Below are 18,583 nucleotides of genomic sequence, written 5' to 3' on the forward strand. Positions count from 1 at the left end.
GGCCTTATTTTCTCAAGTTACCCATCTGTAGTTAATCTTTAGACAAAATTTATTCCACCAAGTAAAAGGCACGACTGTTGTATAAGCTAAGCGAACGGAGAACATACACGCACTAACAGAGTTCACACACTAACATATGGCATGGCGAGAAATTCACGACACACAAAGCTTTCAAGAATCGTCGGCTGGCGCATCTTCTTTCGGCGGATCTCGTGCATCTCGTTGTCTAGCCGAATGCACGCTTGCATCACACCGGGATTCCCGCTTCTCTGCTGCATGAACTTCCGGACGGTGCTACAAGCGCGCTGGGCTTCCTCGAACGGAACGATTTCCTCCTCGACAGTTACCTCGTCATCTTCGCTTTCCACCGGCTCCTCACTGCACAGAATCTCCTCCGCAATCTCCTCCAGCGTGAAAGACCCGCTAGTCGCGAGGCGCTCGTCGGCTTCGAGAAAGTCAGACAGCTCGATCTCGTTCTCATGCATCTTTTCCTCGGCAGGCAGAGCTTCCCAGATGTCAGGCAGCTCCGCATCCTGTGTCTCAGTTTGGATCTCCTCTTCGATGAACTTGGCCTTCGCGAAACAGTTCCTGATCGTCGACTTGCCGACCTGCTCCCAAGCACGCCGGGCGATGTGTAGAGCGTCGAGCAACGTGGAACTTGAACTCCTTTCCCTCGTCTATGGCCTCAAGCCGGCGGCATAGCAGCAGCTTCTTGTAGTGGCGCTTGAGGTTCTCTATGATTCCCTGATCCATTGGTTGCGGGTGGCGGTCGTGTTGGGTGGGAAGAAGACCAGTTGGATGTTGTTCAGCTCGAGCTCGGGAGGGTGGCCAGAGAAGTTATCGAGACAGACCAGCACTCTGCGTCCCTGCTGGCCGAGTCGTCCGTCCCACACACGCAGCATCTCCTCCAAAAGCTCCGCCGTCATCCACGCCTTCGAGTTCGCCTTGTACTTGACCGAGATCTCTTTGTTCTTGAAGGCACGGGGTTTCTTGGGAATTGCCAATCACCAGAAGAGGGAACTTCTCGCTGCCGCTCATGTTTGCCCCAACCAGAAGAGTGATCCTTTGCTTGCTTTTCTTTCCTCCAGTACACCGCTCTCCCCTGAAAGCCATGGTCTTGTTCGGAAGCAGCTGCCAGAAGAGTCCAGTCTCGTCCAGGTTGAAGACGTCGTCTGCGGAGAACTGCCTGAGTAAGGGCCGGAGAACCTGTTGTTGCCACTCAAGAAGGGATTGCGAATCCACCGCTCCAGCTTCGCCCTGCACTGTCTTGAACGTGATGCCGTGGCGCTTCTTGAAATTGCCCAACCAACCGTCGCTCGCCATGAAGTGTGGGATGTGCATCAGCTCGGCCAGTTTCATCGCCTTCTCCTTGATCAGATCGCCGCTGACAGGCACATTCTGTCCTCTTGATTGCTTCAGCCACATGAGCACTCCCTCATCAAGCTTCGGGTCGTGAGCCTGCGTCAACTTCATGCGCTTCGATGGAAATCCAGCTTTGATTGCAGCCTCGATTGCATCCTTCTTGCTGAGAATGCCCTTCACGGTGGTTCTCTTAACTTCGACGCCGCATTTCTTGCTAATCTCCCTGGCCAACTTGGACTGATTCGGCTCCTTCTTCGCCGCATCGATGATCTCCTTCTTCTCCTTCAGCGTAAAGTCGGTTCGCTTGCGTTTCTGAGCTGACATTATGGGCTGAATTTGAAAAAAAATGTCACTGTTGTACGTGTGCCTGCGTGTCTGTGTGTGTGCTTGCGCTTTTTTGTGTCTCGTTGTGCGTGTTGTGATTGGCTTGTTGTGGCTGGCATCGGGGAGAAGAATCGCGTGTTTTGACACAGTCTGACTATGCGCGTACGTATTGAGTTATGTTGTGCGCAGCTGGACTGTAGTTCGTCGCTTCGCCTTTGGACGTGAGTGTGATAATCGAGCACTGCGCAATACAGACTTTTTCACGACTCGTGCCTTCTAACAGTCACACAGTAGTGGCATGGTAGCGAGAGTAGGGGGTGGCATAGTAAATTTATTTTGTATTGAATTTTGTCGGGACCGAGCAAAAGTGGTATAATAGCGAGAGTGGCATAGAAGCGAGGTGGCATAGTAACGAGCTTTGACTGTATACCATTAATGATGTCTGGGATTCCGCAAGATTATTTATTCGTATCCTTATATCTATCCTTGTCCCAGTTATCCCTTCATGTAACAATATTCCTTGTTCCAGGCGTACAATGCCTTTGTCCCCTTCATTCCGTGGCACACGAGATTTATAATTGTATATAAGGGCCCTATAAGTGTTTTCCCATATACACCTTCCTCATGCAATTGATCCCAATGTTTACCTTTTCCTTCCCTGCGTACCCTGCCACAACCCATTCCTTGTTTCCCCTACCATTAACCTACCAAACATTCTGATCTCTATGACATTCCAAAAATGCCCTCACTATCTGTTATTGTCCATATTATCACGATTGTACACATGCTAATCAAAAGCACTGCCACATCTGTTATAAACCTCCAGTAACATTTCAACTTGCAGATTTCCTTTCTTTCTTCCTACGACTTCATGTATCCTCTTTTGCAGGGAGATGCGTAAATCCATGATTGGCTTACTATTTTCTTGACAGCTTCTTGCGTAATCAATAATACCTAAAAGGGTCCAGTCCAATGCGTCTTCAGGACGTTCCTCTGTTCGAACATCAACTATTTATTAGCATCACAAGAATTAATATTCATTTATATATGTCCATATATTCTCCAGACATTTTTACAAATACTTTTATGTACTGTTTTGCCTTGCCCTTACAATGGTGACCTGGGATTTGAGAGCCCTGAGCTCAAATTTAATTTACCACTAAATGAACACCAAAGGGCTAACTCAGCCTGTCATTCCTTCAAGACTGGCCAAAAATGAACACCAGTGCACTGGTAATAGGGGCACCGCATCAGCAGCACAGTCACGCCCCAACCAGTGATGCAACCAACAGCCAAAAGGCAGCACACACCACAAACATTTGATAATACACATAGCTTCTACTAAAATTTTCGATTTTCTCCCACCTCTGCAAGTCCTTGAGTGCACCATGTTCTCAGCACCTCCTTTGACATCATCCCCCTTTTGCTCGTGCAGCTCATTTTTATGAGCCAAAACGAGCAAACTTTTTGGGCAACCACTTTACCCTTTCTTAAGACCATATTGTTGTGGGGGGCTGGGTATCAGCGGCGAGCACGATCGCTAGAGGGAGCAGTAGAGTTGGTTCCACCAAACGTACCCTCAAAAGGAAATAGACCTTATCGAGTCTTTACCCCCCGCTTGGAGGGAAGGTGAGCTGGAGGTAAGAAGCTTGCTTGGACCTTCCCGCCTCATGCGGCCCTTGATGATTCGGCTCGGTGATACTCGAACCTCTAACTCGATGCTGCTTCAAGCACCAGGTAGGATGGTTGCGTCGGTTGCCAATGGAACTCCCTCCACAGGCACTCGGCACGTTTGCGCATCAGAAAGGCCAATGGTAGAAGGAAGCCAGTGAGGATGTCGTTGTTGTAGCTTTTGCTTCATATGTGCTGAATATTTTACTATCGATTTACCATTCTCGGCTTGCCCACTTTGCAATATTAAATACCCCCTTATTTCCAAAGTTCCCCTACATTGTGTCACCCTCAGTTAAATTGAATTCCACAATTAGCACAGTATCACTTTCCAAGATGTTATTTTCAGTGTACACTACATATCCTGACAGTTATGTCCAGTATCGAACATCTTTCGATTACCACTTTTTACTCTAACAGTGAGTCATCCAACACTGCATAATCAGATATCATCCATTCATCCATTCGGACCACACTTCTGCAAAGTATTTGGTGCTGCTCAAACAGTCTCCCTGGCTATTGGACACAATCCTGGACAGGTCTTCATTATGACACAGATCAGGTACCTATAGTCTACACTGGTACCTATAGCCATTCCAAAAATAAAACAAAATATAATCAAATATTTTCCTCTTTATTATAACACCTCTAAACGTTTAGTATAGTCCACAAGCCACTACCTCACAGTATTCTCAAGGTTCCACTCAACACATGTTCCCCATACGTTACTTGGGTCCTGCACAGTTGTAATTTGCCTTTGGCACGTCATCGCCTTTGGCAGCCAGTACCCCAAAAGGCTTAAGATATTTTCCCTGCAATCATCCACATAGTGTACCAATAATACCTCTGGCAATTTGAAATTGCGCTTTTGTCCAAACCACTGACACCCATCTTTTAAATAACTTTACGACAACATCAGTACAAAAATACAACCCAGTTCGTTCATCTTTCAATTAACAAATTATGACTCCTTGATTCACTGATACAAACTGATCTACGATGTGTTCAAAGTCAGTAATTACCCCCGGCAGAGCAAGGTCACAGTCTGCCTTGGCCAAGGAGGCTCTCAAATACGAAAGTATTAGTTTTAACTTGCTGAATAATCTCTCACAGCTGGCAATGGAAACTGCAATGGTTCGCATTATCTGAATCCATCAATATCAGAGCTGTACAATTCGCTCAATTTTTCACACTCTTTTGCTTATTTAATGAGGCTAATCTGCATCATTTTTATAATATAAATCATGTAACGACTTTGACCAAATTGACAACTTAACATTCCCATGGAACATCGCAAATGTGTGCAAAGTTTGAGGCGGTCGGGTTATCCGTTCTGGAGAAGAAGATGTTTTTAGGTTTTGGAGAAAACCCAATATAGCCACCATACCACGTGACTTACGGCGTCATAATTATCAATTAAGTATGCTGATCAAAGAGATGCATACTATGGTGAAAATTTCATGTCGATCGGACTTACCGTTCCTGAGAAAATTATTTTTAAAACGAAAGAACCCGCAAATTGCCGGCGGGAAAAAGAATAAATAATAATCAATAAGAATTAAACAGAAGAAAAACAATAGGTTACCCAGTCCATTACACTGGGTACCCTAATAATAATATTAACGAAACCATAGGGCTTTCCAGCCAGTTGGCTTGAAGCCCAAATAAAATAAATATTTTTCTCTGTGCCCGGTTGAGTTGCGTATGTAATTATGTCCACAGCCACAGTTGCGATTCTCACTCATTCTTCATTCAAACATGTCATGGTAATTGTTTTTTTTTTTTGTTTTTTTTTAAATCTGCCAAATTCTCAATTATCTTTTACATGAGCCTAAAGTAAACTCCCAACAGGGTGTCCCTCCAAACGGGGAGTGATGCCACGAGAAACATGTGGCCCGGCGCGGCCACGCACAGGAAGCGGTCCACGTGGTCTCACGATGCTCGTCAGACCCACCGCTGATGCGGCCCTGCCGCGTTTGGGAGAGGCTCACGGCTGGCGAAGCTGGGCTCGATGCACGAGGCGGTTCATGGCACTGCACCCGCAAACAGCATTATAACAAAATTCAGACTACTCTCCAGCCCAATCCAAACCTCGGCAGCCGCGATGCTAAATCACCCCATCCCAAAAACACTCTCCGCACCTCACTTGCACGATTCGCATTTCCTCATTCAACCCAGGTCGGCGAGATGGGCACTCATTCCAATGTGTGTACTGGTAGAGGGGCACCGCATCCGTGGCACTGCCACATCCTTGCGACGATTGATACTAGTCTGTCGCCACGTGCTGCACACGAATGACGACTCGAGTTCTGACTTACGCCCATCATGACAACAGCAGCTGTGCCCCTGCACGTTCGAGCAGCAGTTTTGTAGCTTAATGTTCAGGGTGCCTGCGATAATTTGCCGACTCTTCATGAAAGGTATCGTGGGATCTTTAATGCCCACAAACCGATGTTAGCAGATCTCGCTGTGCATGTGAAACATCAGAGTGGCAGTTTAGAGCTGCGCTGACACTTGAACCGAGGCACGACCTCTCCACCCTGCCAAAAATACAACAGCAGCAAGAACAAATGCCCGACTTCTGGAATTAAGACCAATCAACCCACAACCAACCAACGTTAACCTTGCACTTATTATTTAATCACTTTTGCAGACCATTTGCTCCAACAAGATGCTCACGCAAACTTCATGCAGCCCGACTCTCAAGCAAAGATCGCGCACAGCCCACACTTCACAGCAGGGCACCAACACATCCAGCAAGATGACCCCACATATTCACAACAAAACTGCGTATGCGCTTCGACCCTCACGTACTCACACACATTAAAACGTATACAAATTAATTGACACTTTTCAGAACTCTTTGACTCTATATGAAAACCTCGCATTAAGTTACTTTTTATTTCAATCTCAGAGGTCAGGGCAAGTTTCGTTGGCTTGGGAACACGACCCCCACCCTTTACCCTTCAGGCAAAGCGCACACATTCCTCCACACCACAGTGGGGCACCGTCCCCCCCCCCACTTTCCTTTTCATGAGGAGGCTGGCTTTCTCTGCAGTTCGCTTTACATTCGACATTCCCAAAGTTTGTCCCATTCTAATCTCAATTCCTGTTCTTTCGATGGATATTTTTCCGATTTTTGAGTTGGCTGCACTGGAACATTCCCTGCCGCCTGCTTTTTCCGGGCCACCTCCTCACCGGGGAGGCATTTGTTGTGGCCAGCGATCTCGTACCTTCCAGGTTTGGACACAACCTCGACGGATTAACTAAACCTTCAGGTGGGTTTCCTGGTATTCTCCCTTGACTGCCCCATCCCTGCACTGAATTGCATGGGTGGGGCAAGCTGTTTTCTCAACTTGTTCTTTCAATCTTAACACTTTATTTGTCACTTCATTTTTCTTTTTTCTTTTTTCAGCATTATTTATTTGTCATGCTTCTTCCTTACACATCTTGCAAGCTTCAAGTTTGGTTCGGGCTTATTCACATCTGCATATCTTAACAAATCTCATCTTAGGAATACATATGGGTACTTTTATATGATCATTCATACCATAATTCTAATTGATCACGTGACCTAGGTCCATAATTTCCGTTACAACTTTATTTTTCCACTTTTCCTTGATAATTTCTAGAGTAGTCTTGGACTGTTCATTATTTTTGCCTGGGGTGTTCTTGGGCTGGGTCAAGTGTCTTTCACACCTTCCCACAGACCCTCACACTCCCTTGCACACCTTCCACGTCCTCAATCTCCCACAGAAATACCTTGTCCCTTTGAGATTTCTCAGGTCACCCTCCCAGGGTTTTTTTTCCTTCAATCTCCCCTTTGGACCCTGTCCTATGGAGATTTCTCGGGTCAGCCTTCCAGCGTTTTCCCTCAATCTCCTCTCGGACCCTAAAACCTCCCGGGGTACTCGCCCCCATTTTTGGTGTGTACAAAAGGCCTCTTCTCCCCTTGTTCTTTTAAGATAAGGACAGATCACAAAGAGGCAGCAAATCTGTATGCCCTGGTGTGAGAAAAGAGGCAGTTCTTCTTACCTTATCTTTAAGCCGGCCAGCTTCTGTCCTCTTTTGTCTCACCAACAAAGCAGTTCCCCCTCCCCCTGGTCTGTCTTATCCTGTTCATGACGCCAAATGTTGAGATCAGGTTCCACTGCTGATTGAGATCTTGCAATGTCCACACTGATCTTGGTTGAGAAGAGTCTTTAATTCACATCAAACACGGCCATGGAGAGAAAGACACAGCATACATGCAGTCGGTCAGTTCAATCGAACTCTGGCTCGCTCAGCAGTTTAGGTTGATATATATATATACCCTTTGTTCTACCCCCCTTGTAGTGCCATCTGTTTTCATGATTTCCCCATTTCATCAGGTTCTATTTGAGATGCCATCCTCAGAAATATTTTCCCTTTTGAGGTAACAGAAACAAAAAACTCTCCCCCCGTACTGTGTTCTCTCCTCGGACCGGTAAAGCATTGATCTTTCATGAGGAAGAAGAAATGTTTCTGGTTATTGTTGGCTTTAGAAAAGCTAGGGTGACAAGAACGTTATTTTCTAATGCATTTCACCCTTCGTTCTCCTGGTGGAAGTAGAAACAGCTGTTAAACTATACCAAACAGTACTGATTTATGATCGGGCCTCTCCGGGCTCAAGGCTTAAAAAGAATGTTGTTACAAGGGCCAATGAGAAAGCCAGATGTTCAGCTGTGAGAGAGATAGAGATAGAGATAGAGATAGAGAGATTGAGTTTTTATATTCTTTTATTAAAAAGTATAAAAAGGTGTCTCACCAATGAGACAAAGGCATCAGCACAACACTTAACTGTTTTTCACAGCAAGCAAACAAAATATATTATAACAAACAAGAGGGTATTTATAAAGGTAGAAAAAAATATTTTACCAAAACAGATGAACAACCAATTATTAAAAAACATTTTAGGTTGATTCATACATTTTCAATCAGAAAGGAAATTCAAGTGATTCATTTACAACAGAGCAAAGAACATTTTTTTACACACCATTTGTCAACAAATTCCTGCATTCTCCCAGACTTGCAACAGAAAAAGAAATCAAGCTGAATGCGAGACACAACTAAAGTTCTAAAGGTTAATAAAACACAAGAACAAGCATCCGCAGATTCCACCTTCTTTTTCCTTGTCTTATAAATTGCCATTTTTGCTTCAGCAACCAAAAACCTGGCCAAAGCAGTCTCAGATTTGAAACTAGAGGAAATAGGGAAACCATAAATAAATTTCACCAAGGAAAAAGAAAGACCCATCTTTAAAATAATATCATGCAAAAACTGAAAAAGAGGGACAAGTCTTATGCAATCTACATATGCATGACAAAGCGTTTCATTGTTTTCACAAAATGGGCACAATTCCGGGATCTCATTGGAAAACTTGTACAATAAGATATTATAACGGAGGATGCAATGCACTAATCTCCATTGCAGGTCGCCCGAACATTTAGAAATTGGGGGGGTATATAAACCTCTCCATGCAGGGACAAGAGGGGTCGAAGTTGGCAAATGTTCTTTCCATTGAATCCCGAAAGGACTTTTAACTGAATCAGCAAAAATATACTGAATACAAAAGGAATACAGGTTCCCCTTCTGAATGGAATTTAAAGGTACAGATTTGCCATCCCAGTCCAAAAGCAAAACAGGGAAGGCATATTGATTGGGCAAATCCACAATATCAAAAAGACTCCTGAAACCCACTCCAAACTCATTAATGCCTTTAAGATAGCAGAAAAAAGCTGACCAATTATCCGAATTGATTTCAACCCAGTAATGGTGGAGATTTCATGACCAGATTTCCATCTTTCTTTTGAAAAATCCAGCAGATTGTGCACAAGAAGTATATTGGACCCCACAAAATGTTGCACAAAAGCCCTAGAGGATGGGATTCCTGTAAAACAGGGATTGTAGAAAACTGGTTCATTTAAGAACATCGAGGCAGTAAAGGAAGTGACCTCACGTTGCAGTGATAAAGCTTGCCAAGCATTGATCACACTCTGCATATACAGAGGAAGTGGTGACACGTCGATCTTCAGGAGGTCGAGCAAAAAAAGCTCACGGCCATATCCTAGCCGGCCCGCTTGCTTTAGCAAACAAAGGGTCAAACTCTCCCAAGGCATGTGGTTATAAAGCAACTTTTTCACAAAAAGAATGCGGAAAGTCATGATCCTGCTGGTGATGTCAACAAGCCCTTGACCCCCCCTCATTCCGAGAAAGGCTGAGCACACCTGGTCGAAGCCAGTGCATACCACCCCAGAAAAAATCGATTAAGTGTTTTTGAATATTTTTAATTAGCCATGCAGGTGGCTGCAAGACAATAAACCTGTGCCACAAGATGGAAGAGACCAAATTGTTAATAACTAAAACTCTTCCATGATATGATAATTTGCACAGAAGGCCCCTCCATCTCTGAAGTCTGGAGTAGACTTTGTCTGTTAGTCCATCCCAGTTTTTCTGAATACTTTGAGCATCACCAAGGTGTACACCCAAATGGTAAACACTATTATTCTTCCAGGATAAATTGCCAGGTAGTGTTGGGAAGGAAAAATGCATTGCTAATCCAAAAAAGGAGGCATAACTCTTTGTCCAGTTTACTCTGGCTGAGCAAGCAAGGGTAAAATTATTCATAGTTTTAAGTAGTTCAGATACATCTTCTTGACATTGAATTGTAGTGCAGATATCATCTGCATAAGCAACAACTTTTATAGCAGGTATGTCCGGAGCGACAGAGAATCCCACAAGTTTCTCACGCAATTTAACTAAAAGGGGTTCAATGGAAAGAACATAAAGGAGTCTGGATAAGGGACACCCTTGCCTTATTCCTCTGGTAACAGTAAAGGGAGGAATCAACTCATTATTTATTTTGAATAAACTAGAAATATTGTGATACAACAACTGAATATATGATACAAAAATACGACCAAAACCAAAACCCTTTAGGATAGCAAATAGATAACTATGATCTATACTATCAAAGGCATGCTCTTGATCAACAAAGATTAAGCCAGTACTTTTATGCAGAAGATCACACACATCAGCAATGTCACGAACAGCGCCAAGATTGTCATATATTGATCGTCCAGGCACACAACAGGTTTGATCAGGATGCACCAAAGATTGGACTACCAATTTTAAGCGAGAGGCAAGGACCTTTGAAAAAATCTTGTAGTCGGTGTTCAGTAAGGAGACAGGACGCCAGTTTCTGAGTAACTGGGTGTCTCCCTTCTTTGGTAACAAGGAAACAACGGCTCGCCGGAAACTTAGGGGGAGCTCCCCAACTTGAAAACTTTCCTTGAGTACTTCCAAAAGTTCGGGTCCGATAATGTCCCAAAAGGTTTTGTAGAATTCACAGGGGTTTCCATCCAGACCAGGAGCTTTCCCGGACGCCATACTGGAAAGAGCAAGACCCAACTCCTCCACCGTGATGGACCTCTCCAAAGAGGCTCGTTGTGACTCAGACAACTTGGGTAAAGGTTCAATAAAGGTTTTTGCAACATTCAAATCAATCTTTTTTGCACAGAATAAAGAAGAAAAATAATCAACTACAATTCTTTTAATCATCTTAGGTTCACTTACTACCTCTCCTTCAGGTGATTGTACAGATAATAGTTGTTGAGCTTTACTTTTCCTCTCCAAAGAGAAGAAAAACTTTGATGAAGTGTCAAAAAGACTCAAATTTTTAATCTTAAGCCGCACTACAGCCCCTTTAGCCCTTTCGTTGACAAGACTGTGAAGAAGTTCTTTTTTAGTTATAAATTCTTTACGTAATCCTTGATTTCTGTTCAACTCAAGAGGATTTCTTTGCAATTCTAAAACCTCTTTTTCTAGAATCGTTATCCTTGAAAGACTATCCCGAGAGTGATGAAGTTTATACTGCTGACAAAAGATTTTGATGTGGATTTTTACAATATCCCACCATTGTAGCTTGCTATGAAAAGTATTTTTCCTTCCGTAAAGAGAAGTCCAAAAGATCCTAAAAGCATTGCAAAAAACAATGTCTTCCAAAAGACTAACATTTAGAGCCCAATAGGCACTCCTACGTTGAAGATAGGGAAAAGTTAATTTTAAAGAAACTAGGTGGTGATCCGAAAAGCCAGAGGGAGAAATTGCCGTAGACAATATGAAGTTCCGAAAATCATTATTAACATAAAATCTATCTAAGCGAGCGAACGATACCCTGTTATTGGAAGCTTGACACCACGAATATTGCTTAACTTTGGGGTGCTGCAATCTCCAACCATCAACCAAATTATACTTTGCTAAAATTGTCGCAAACCCTTTTGCACTCTCAGGGTGGGGTTCTGAGCCATTAAGGTCCAGAGCTGGCTCCAAGGTACAATTAAAATCACCAGCGAGGCACACGAGACCACTAAAATCAATCTGGGATAAACAATCATCAAGAATGGAAAAATATTCGTTTCTTTTTGCAGGATTACTTGGGACATAAGCATTTAATAGTGTGATTTTATAGCCTCCATAAGAAAAAACCACAAAAGCCAAATGACCTTGCATGAATTCGTGAAAAACAATTTGGTCCGATGAAAGACTTGATCGAAACCAGAAAGCAACTCCTGCACTGCAGCAATCAAAGGAACTGAAAAACCAAGAACCCCTTATTGTGGTTTGCCACTCTGCAGAACAAGTAGGTCCACAACGCACATCCTGAAGAAGAGCTACATCAACATGCTTTTGATCAAGTAACAGTCGAACATGTGTTTTACGTATAGGGGCGCGGCCCCCATTTATGTTTAAACAAGCAAGAGACAGAACCATTTTAGTATTTTATAGGTGGGTACTGGTTACTGAAGTTCTTTCCTTGCCAGAGTTACATATTTCCTCAATCTGTGTACGTGGGATTCATTGGCGCCATAGGCTGCCGGATTTTTAGTAATAAGGGATGCGGTAAGCATAAATTTATCGAGTTCCGGAAAGAAATCGGTTAGCTTAATTTTTTTCCGAAAGGTGTTGTGGAGGAACTTGATCACCTTCGCAGGAGCAGGGGCATTTAAGCCCTTGTGGTCTTGTGAATCTCCAGCTGCACCATCCAACTCAGAAGAATCTGATATTGAACAAGTATCATCGGAATCACACGACTCGTGTTCAATTTCAGCTTCCTTTTTCTTTACAGATATAGCAGACATTGGAAATGGTTTCACGAAAAAGGAATCCTCAGGAAGCAGATTTCTTTCTAACTTTTCAGGTGTCTGCTTCAAAGTCACTGAGGTAATGGGTGTGGCTGTAGATGTGACAGGCAGTTCTATGGTACTCGGTGCAATTACAGTTTGGTGAGATTGTTCTGTGGTGTTAGGCACAACTATAGTTTGGACAGATGGCTCTGAGTTATTAGGCTCTACTGTAGTCTGAACTGCTGGTTCTGAGGTATTAGGCACGACTATGGTTTCAACAGTTGGTTCTTCGGTGTTAGACACAATCTCCGCATGAACATCCTGCTTCAGTGTATGACTACCTTCTGTATGTCCAGAACAAATTTCGTCTCTGCCTGGGACATCTACTGATGGTTTGTTTTGAAGCTCCATAGTCTCCTCGTCATCACATGTGAGAGGGCAGGCATAAGCATCTGAAGGATTTTGGTTACTCTCTTTCCGATTGAGTGAAACCCTCTTCACAGCGACCGCTTCCGCGTATGAAGAAGGTTCGACTAAAACTGCACTTTGGTGCCTCCGTTTTCCTCGTGTCACCCAACCAGACTCATTTTTTGCATTTGTTTGATTTTCAGAGTTTTCCCCTGCCTCAGTAGACACCCCAGTGACCTCAGGTTCATTTACATTTTCAACTTTACTTGATTCTTTTTCAATGCCCCTTGGGCATTCATTTTTCATGTGACCATACTGTCCACATTTGTAACACACTAAAGTCTGTGATGTAGCAAAGATGCGGTAAGTAAACTTTTCATGTTCAATTTTTAACATCACGTCGAGCTCACGAATGTTTGGCTTCGGAATAATAAATAGTTGACGTCGAAAGGAAAGAATATGTTTTGTGCTGTGGTCCTTAAACCGAACAGGAATGAAAGTTATTTTTGAAACCACAGTGCCATACTGTTCTAAAGCAGCCTTCACCTGCTCGTTTTTTATGAAGGAAGGAATATTTGACAGGAGTACCTTCATCGATGGAACATCGAGGGGTGATATGAAGAGGAATATATCTGGCTCCACAGTCAGTCCTGACTCCACAAGCTGCGCCACCATTTCCTCTTTAGCGACGAAGATAACAACACGCTGATTCATTCTCGATGCAGCTATTACACTATGCATGCCGATTAATTTTCCGACACACAAAACAACTTTTTCAACTGAGATTTCGGGTGGTGGCGTACACGAAAACCCATTTTTCCGACTTAAAGACTCTAACAGCTCAACGGTCGCCATGATTCAGGCGTAATAACACTCAATGCCTCAGGGAAGAAAAAAAAAAAAATAATAATAATAATAATAATAACAATAATAATTAAAAAAAACCAATACACAAGCGAAGCTGGCGAATGGAGGAAAATAATAATAATACTAATGATAATAATATGGACGCGGTCCAAGAATCATTTAAAGGAGCCAAAGCGATGGCAAAAACTAACAAAACACGTCGGATGGAAACCAGGCCTCAAAACCGGGAGGGGTTCTGAGAAACCCGAACACCACCTACCGTGCGCGCTCTCTTTCTCTCTCTCTCGCTCAATGGAAAAGAGAAAACAAGGAGAAAGGGGTCAAGAGAAAACGAAAACTAAAACATTTAGACAATGAGAAGAGGGAAAGGAGAAAGCAACACAGGCTCCGTGCGTACCGCCAGGAACTGAGCAACAGGTCTTCGCGATTGCACGCACGTGCCAAGCGAGCAACAGCTGTAGAGAGAGAGAGAGAGAGTGAGAGTGAGAGTGAGAGTGAGAGTGAGAGTGAGAGTGAGAGTGAGAGTGAGAGTGAGAGAGAGAGAGAGAGAGAGAGAGAGAGAGAGAGAGAGAGAGAGAGAGAGAGAGAGAGAGAGAGAGAGAGAGAGAGAGAGAGAGAGAGAGAGAGAGAGAGAGAGAGAGAGAGAGAGAGAGAGAGAGAGAGAGAGAGAGAGATAGATAGATAGATAGATAGATGGGGGAGAGAGACAGAGACAGAGACAGAGACAGATAGATGGGGGAGAGAGACAGAGACAGAGACAGAGACAGAGACAGAGAGACACAGAGAGAGACACAGAGAGAGACAGAGACTACTTGCTTTGATTCCTTCCAGTCAAGAACTGTAGCTTGCTAAGAGCATTTTATAATGCCAATAAATGCTTTGGCTTTTTCTTTTAAATGCTACATTCAATTTAGCAAAGGTAATCCTGCTAAAAAAAATGGCTGTTCTTGCTTGGGAGATGTACAATATCTCCACACTTGTACATCACCTTTGCCACTATTTTTGCCCCCACTGTTGTGCTGGATGAACAGCTCCACTCGGCTGTTCCTTCTACTACTCACTCAGGCCGTGTTGTAAAATGGCCAGACAAACAGAATCTTTGATTTGCTTTGATTTTGTGTGATGCTATGTGTGGGTTTCTTCTTGTTCTTTTTCGTTTTATTCGACTTACCTTTTTATATAGCCGCTGCTTCTGTTTAACACTCTAACCTGAAAAATCTGGAGGAATCCCGACATCCTTGAGGCATGCTATGCTTATCGCGTCCTCCACAGAATACGGAGCCGAGACAAGATCTACTGTAATGTATATACCACAGAGAGGATAATAACATGCCCCTTCCTATCGCTCCAACAGGGAACAGGTGTACTCGTGGTGAAAATTGGATGACAGGCCATTGGAACAATGGTACTATGGCATTGAGAGTATTTATTGTTAAGTGAACTTTGAGCTGACTTGTATTGTTTTCAGGAATGCTGGATCGTGTACTAAAAGTTGCCGCCATTGGGGGTCGTGCTGTTATCTTGATGAATATTTATACCATAGCAGAGGACCCACCCTCTGGGTGATCTTGTTCTTCGTGTGCAACACATTCTTCTGACAGATCCCTTAATTTTGGCAGTGTATAGGCAACAGACTGCTGCCTCGATCGTTCCGGAAAATAAAATTGACCCAGGTTACGTTTATGAAGTGAAAACTTGTGTCCTGTTTATGTGCATAAATAATACATCATGGTTATATATCTCGGATAATTCCAACTGCACCCCCCCCCCCCCAAAGGAAGAAAATGGCAATATGGGTAATTTGTATTTCTTTTTGAACTTGATGGAATCAAACAAAAACTTTCACATGCACAATTTCAGGGTGCCCTTATTAATCCCTGAAAGTTTCATCTTCTGAGGTCAAACCTTGCTCCATCATAATTATGTAGATGGTCTCAAGGTTTTACTTTGAAGGGAACAAACATCAGCATAATTTAAGGGGGCGGGGGCAAGCACCAACGAGATTTAAAATAAAATAAAATAATAATTGCTTGCTTGTACATATAAATTTTAGTGTGTAAAGTGATGATGATGATAAAACAATGAGAAGTAAAGTGATGTTAATGACTTGATGTTGCACCCTCTCAAAGTTGACAGATTTTGAATTTGCAAGGACATTCACCTCCATCCAGCGAAAGGCTGTTGAGGACAAGCACTCGACTTGTCTGATATACACTGCTCCAGAAAATATGGACATCAATGAGAAATGCACAGTCCACTCGGACATCTACAGGTAATGTTGTATTCCTGAGTATATGACGGGTATCATAAGTATTCCAGATAGCATGTTGTTTGAGAACTTTGAGTTGTGCTTCACTGAAGTTGCTTTCATACTCCCAGAAAAAGTCGCATTTATGTATTATGACTTCACATTATTGTGACATTTCTCTCAGGAAGTATTTCTGATCCACACACGAGTGGAACAAACAGAAGTGCAGAAAAACAATCCTGTTCGACAGGCGGGTTTTCCAAGCATCCTCCAGCAAAGGCAACTGGACTGTAGGAGGTGTGTTCAAAAAGTATCCAACCTTAATTTTTGGTGCGTAAACAAATGAAGCTAGGGAAGCGTGGTTTGGTGCACGTATGTAGGTGATCCTAATTCGTATGCGTGAATATTTTCCCGCCTGCAGAAGCTGTCAGTCACCGACAGACCGCCGATGAGTGAGGAAGTGTAAGTGAGCGACGTCGGATTTTCGTTTTTGACAAAATGATGGATCACTGTGGTCTCATCGCCAGTGATCACTGTGTTGGAGAAGTTGGGATCGCTGTTCACAGTCTCCAGCATGTCCTGTGCGATCTCCAAACGGAGTTGCTTCTGCTCGATCGTTAGCAGCTTTGGCACAAACTTCGCTGAAATTCTCCTTTAGCCCAAATCCTCAGTCACAATGGAATGAACGGATCCAATGCTGACGCCCGCCTTGTCTGCAAGTTCTCTGATCGTGGTTCGACGATCCTGCATCAGCAAGGTCCTCACTTGGTCAATGACGATCTCCTTTTGGAATGTTGAGGGCCTACCAGAACGTGCTTCACTTTCCACTGATGTGCGACCATCTTTGAAGCAGTTGTACCACTCTTTTATCTGTGTGGTGCCCATTGCTTCGTTCCCGAAGGCCTGTTGAATCTTGCGGATTGTTTCCACTTGGGAATCGCCAATCTTTACACAAAATTTGATGCAGTAGCGTTGTAAAAGTTTTTCCGTCATTTTGTCAAAAGCGAGAATCCGACGTCGCTCACTTACACTTCCTCACTCATCGGCGGTCTGTCGGCGACTGACAGCTTCTGCAGGCGGGAAAATATTCAAGCATACGGATTAGGATCGCCTACATACGTGCACCAAACCACGCCTCCCTAGCTTCATTTGTTTACGCACGAAAAATTAAGGTTGGATACTCTTTGAACACACCTCGTATAATCCAGCACATTCTCAAAAGACACCTTTGGAGCACTGTTTGTCGACTTCTGCCAGTTGTAGCAGTTATGTATAAGATAATAATGCATTCATCTGAGTTTAAATTTTTTTTTAATATGCATGCTCTAGGCTTGTGGAAGAGCTACGACACAGAACAAAATCAGAACATATCACAAAGGGAACAGTGGGAGAAAGGGGAAACCCCGAACAGCAGGGTGGAGGGAGAAAGTCGATGGAGATGGGCATACAAGGGATGCAGATAACGGCGAGGGGTAAAGGATAATGCAAAGGGTGGACAAGATGAATACATAAGCAAAATTTTGGTAGGGATGAGGGGTGGCTGAATGGGTATTGAAAAGATCATGATTTTGGATGGGGGATGACTTGAAATGGTGGTGAACAGCTGTCTTGAAGAACTGGAGGGAAGAATGACATTGAAGTGTATGGAAGGCAGTTCTACAGGCAGGGAAAAAGTCGAAATAAATAAGTGGAGGTGAGGAGTGATTCTGGATTTAGGTAGCTGCATGAGGAGAGGCTTGCTGGTGGACCGTGTGCATCCTGCAGACACCTGGAGGGTGCAAGTCAAGAAATGAGGCGGAAGAATACAGACCACCGACCTGTCGGCAATGAGAAAGTGATGTGCTCATCGACTCATCCTCATCACGGAGATTCCAATAATCCTGATGCTCTTTCTTTCCAGAGTGTCAAGCATGGTGGGGGAGCCAGCCCAGAGGGGAGAGCAGTACTCCATCGAGATGCGGATGAAAGATGAGATTGGGAGATCATGAGACCCAAGAGTATGAGTGACTGAACCTCTTCGAGAGGGTTGGTGAGAAAGTAAATGGAAGGGTTTGTGGTACGGTCCTTTCAGAGAGAGATAGAGAGGGAGAGAGACTAAGTGTGAGATATTTCTCAGGATTGAAAGACATGTTCCAAGTGTTTGACCAGTTTGTGATTTTGTCAAGGATTGAGGAGAGCGAAGAGGCTGCTGCTTGTCTGTCAGAAGGTTGAGAGGTGTCACAGCAGAGAGTGAAGTCATCAGGAAGGAGAAAAATAGAATTTTCCATCGTAATTGAGATCATTGATGAAGATTAAGAATAATATGGGGCCGAGAACACTGCCTTGTAGTACTCCAGCCTGATAGGGAGAGGACAAGAAAGTGTTCCGTTGAGAGCCACACATTTGCTACGAGAGTGGATGATGTCAGTACGGTAATCCAAGAGTGGAGTTGGCCTTGGATTCCATCAGCAGAAAGTTTGGAGAGCAGGGCAGAATGCCAGACGACATCAAAAGTGAGAGATATGTCAAGAGAGATGGCCCTAATCACATGTCTGACAGTGACGGCCTCCATCCATTGTTG

At 43.7% G+C, this 18,583-nt stretch overlaps 1 protein-coding gene across 1 annotated transcript in view; it reads left to right on the forward strand.

Moving 5' to 3' along the window:
- Window positions 1-18,583, forward strand: part of LOC147016065 (uncharacterized) — an 88,657-nt gene that overhangs the window by 41,807 nt on the left and 28,267 nt on the right. The window contains exon 8 of the mRNA XM_085848753.1: window positions 15,905-16,047. Within this exon, the coding sequence (XP_085704879.1) occupies window positions 15,905-16,047 (143 nt within the window). The remainder of the gene's footprint in view (window positions 1-15,904; window positions 16,048-18,583) is intronic.

Source organism: Eptatretus burgeri, chromosome 12 (genome assembly GCF_056783735.1).
Source record: "Eptatretus burgeri isolate ZD-2024b chromosome 12, Ebu_testis_v1, whole genome shotgun sequence".
Classification (NCBI taxonomy): domain Eukaryota; kingdom Metazoa; phylum Chordata; class Myxini; order Myxiniformes; family Myxinidae; genus Eptatretus; species Eptatretus burgeri.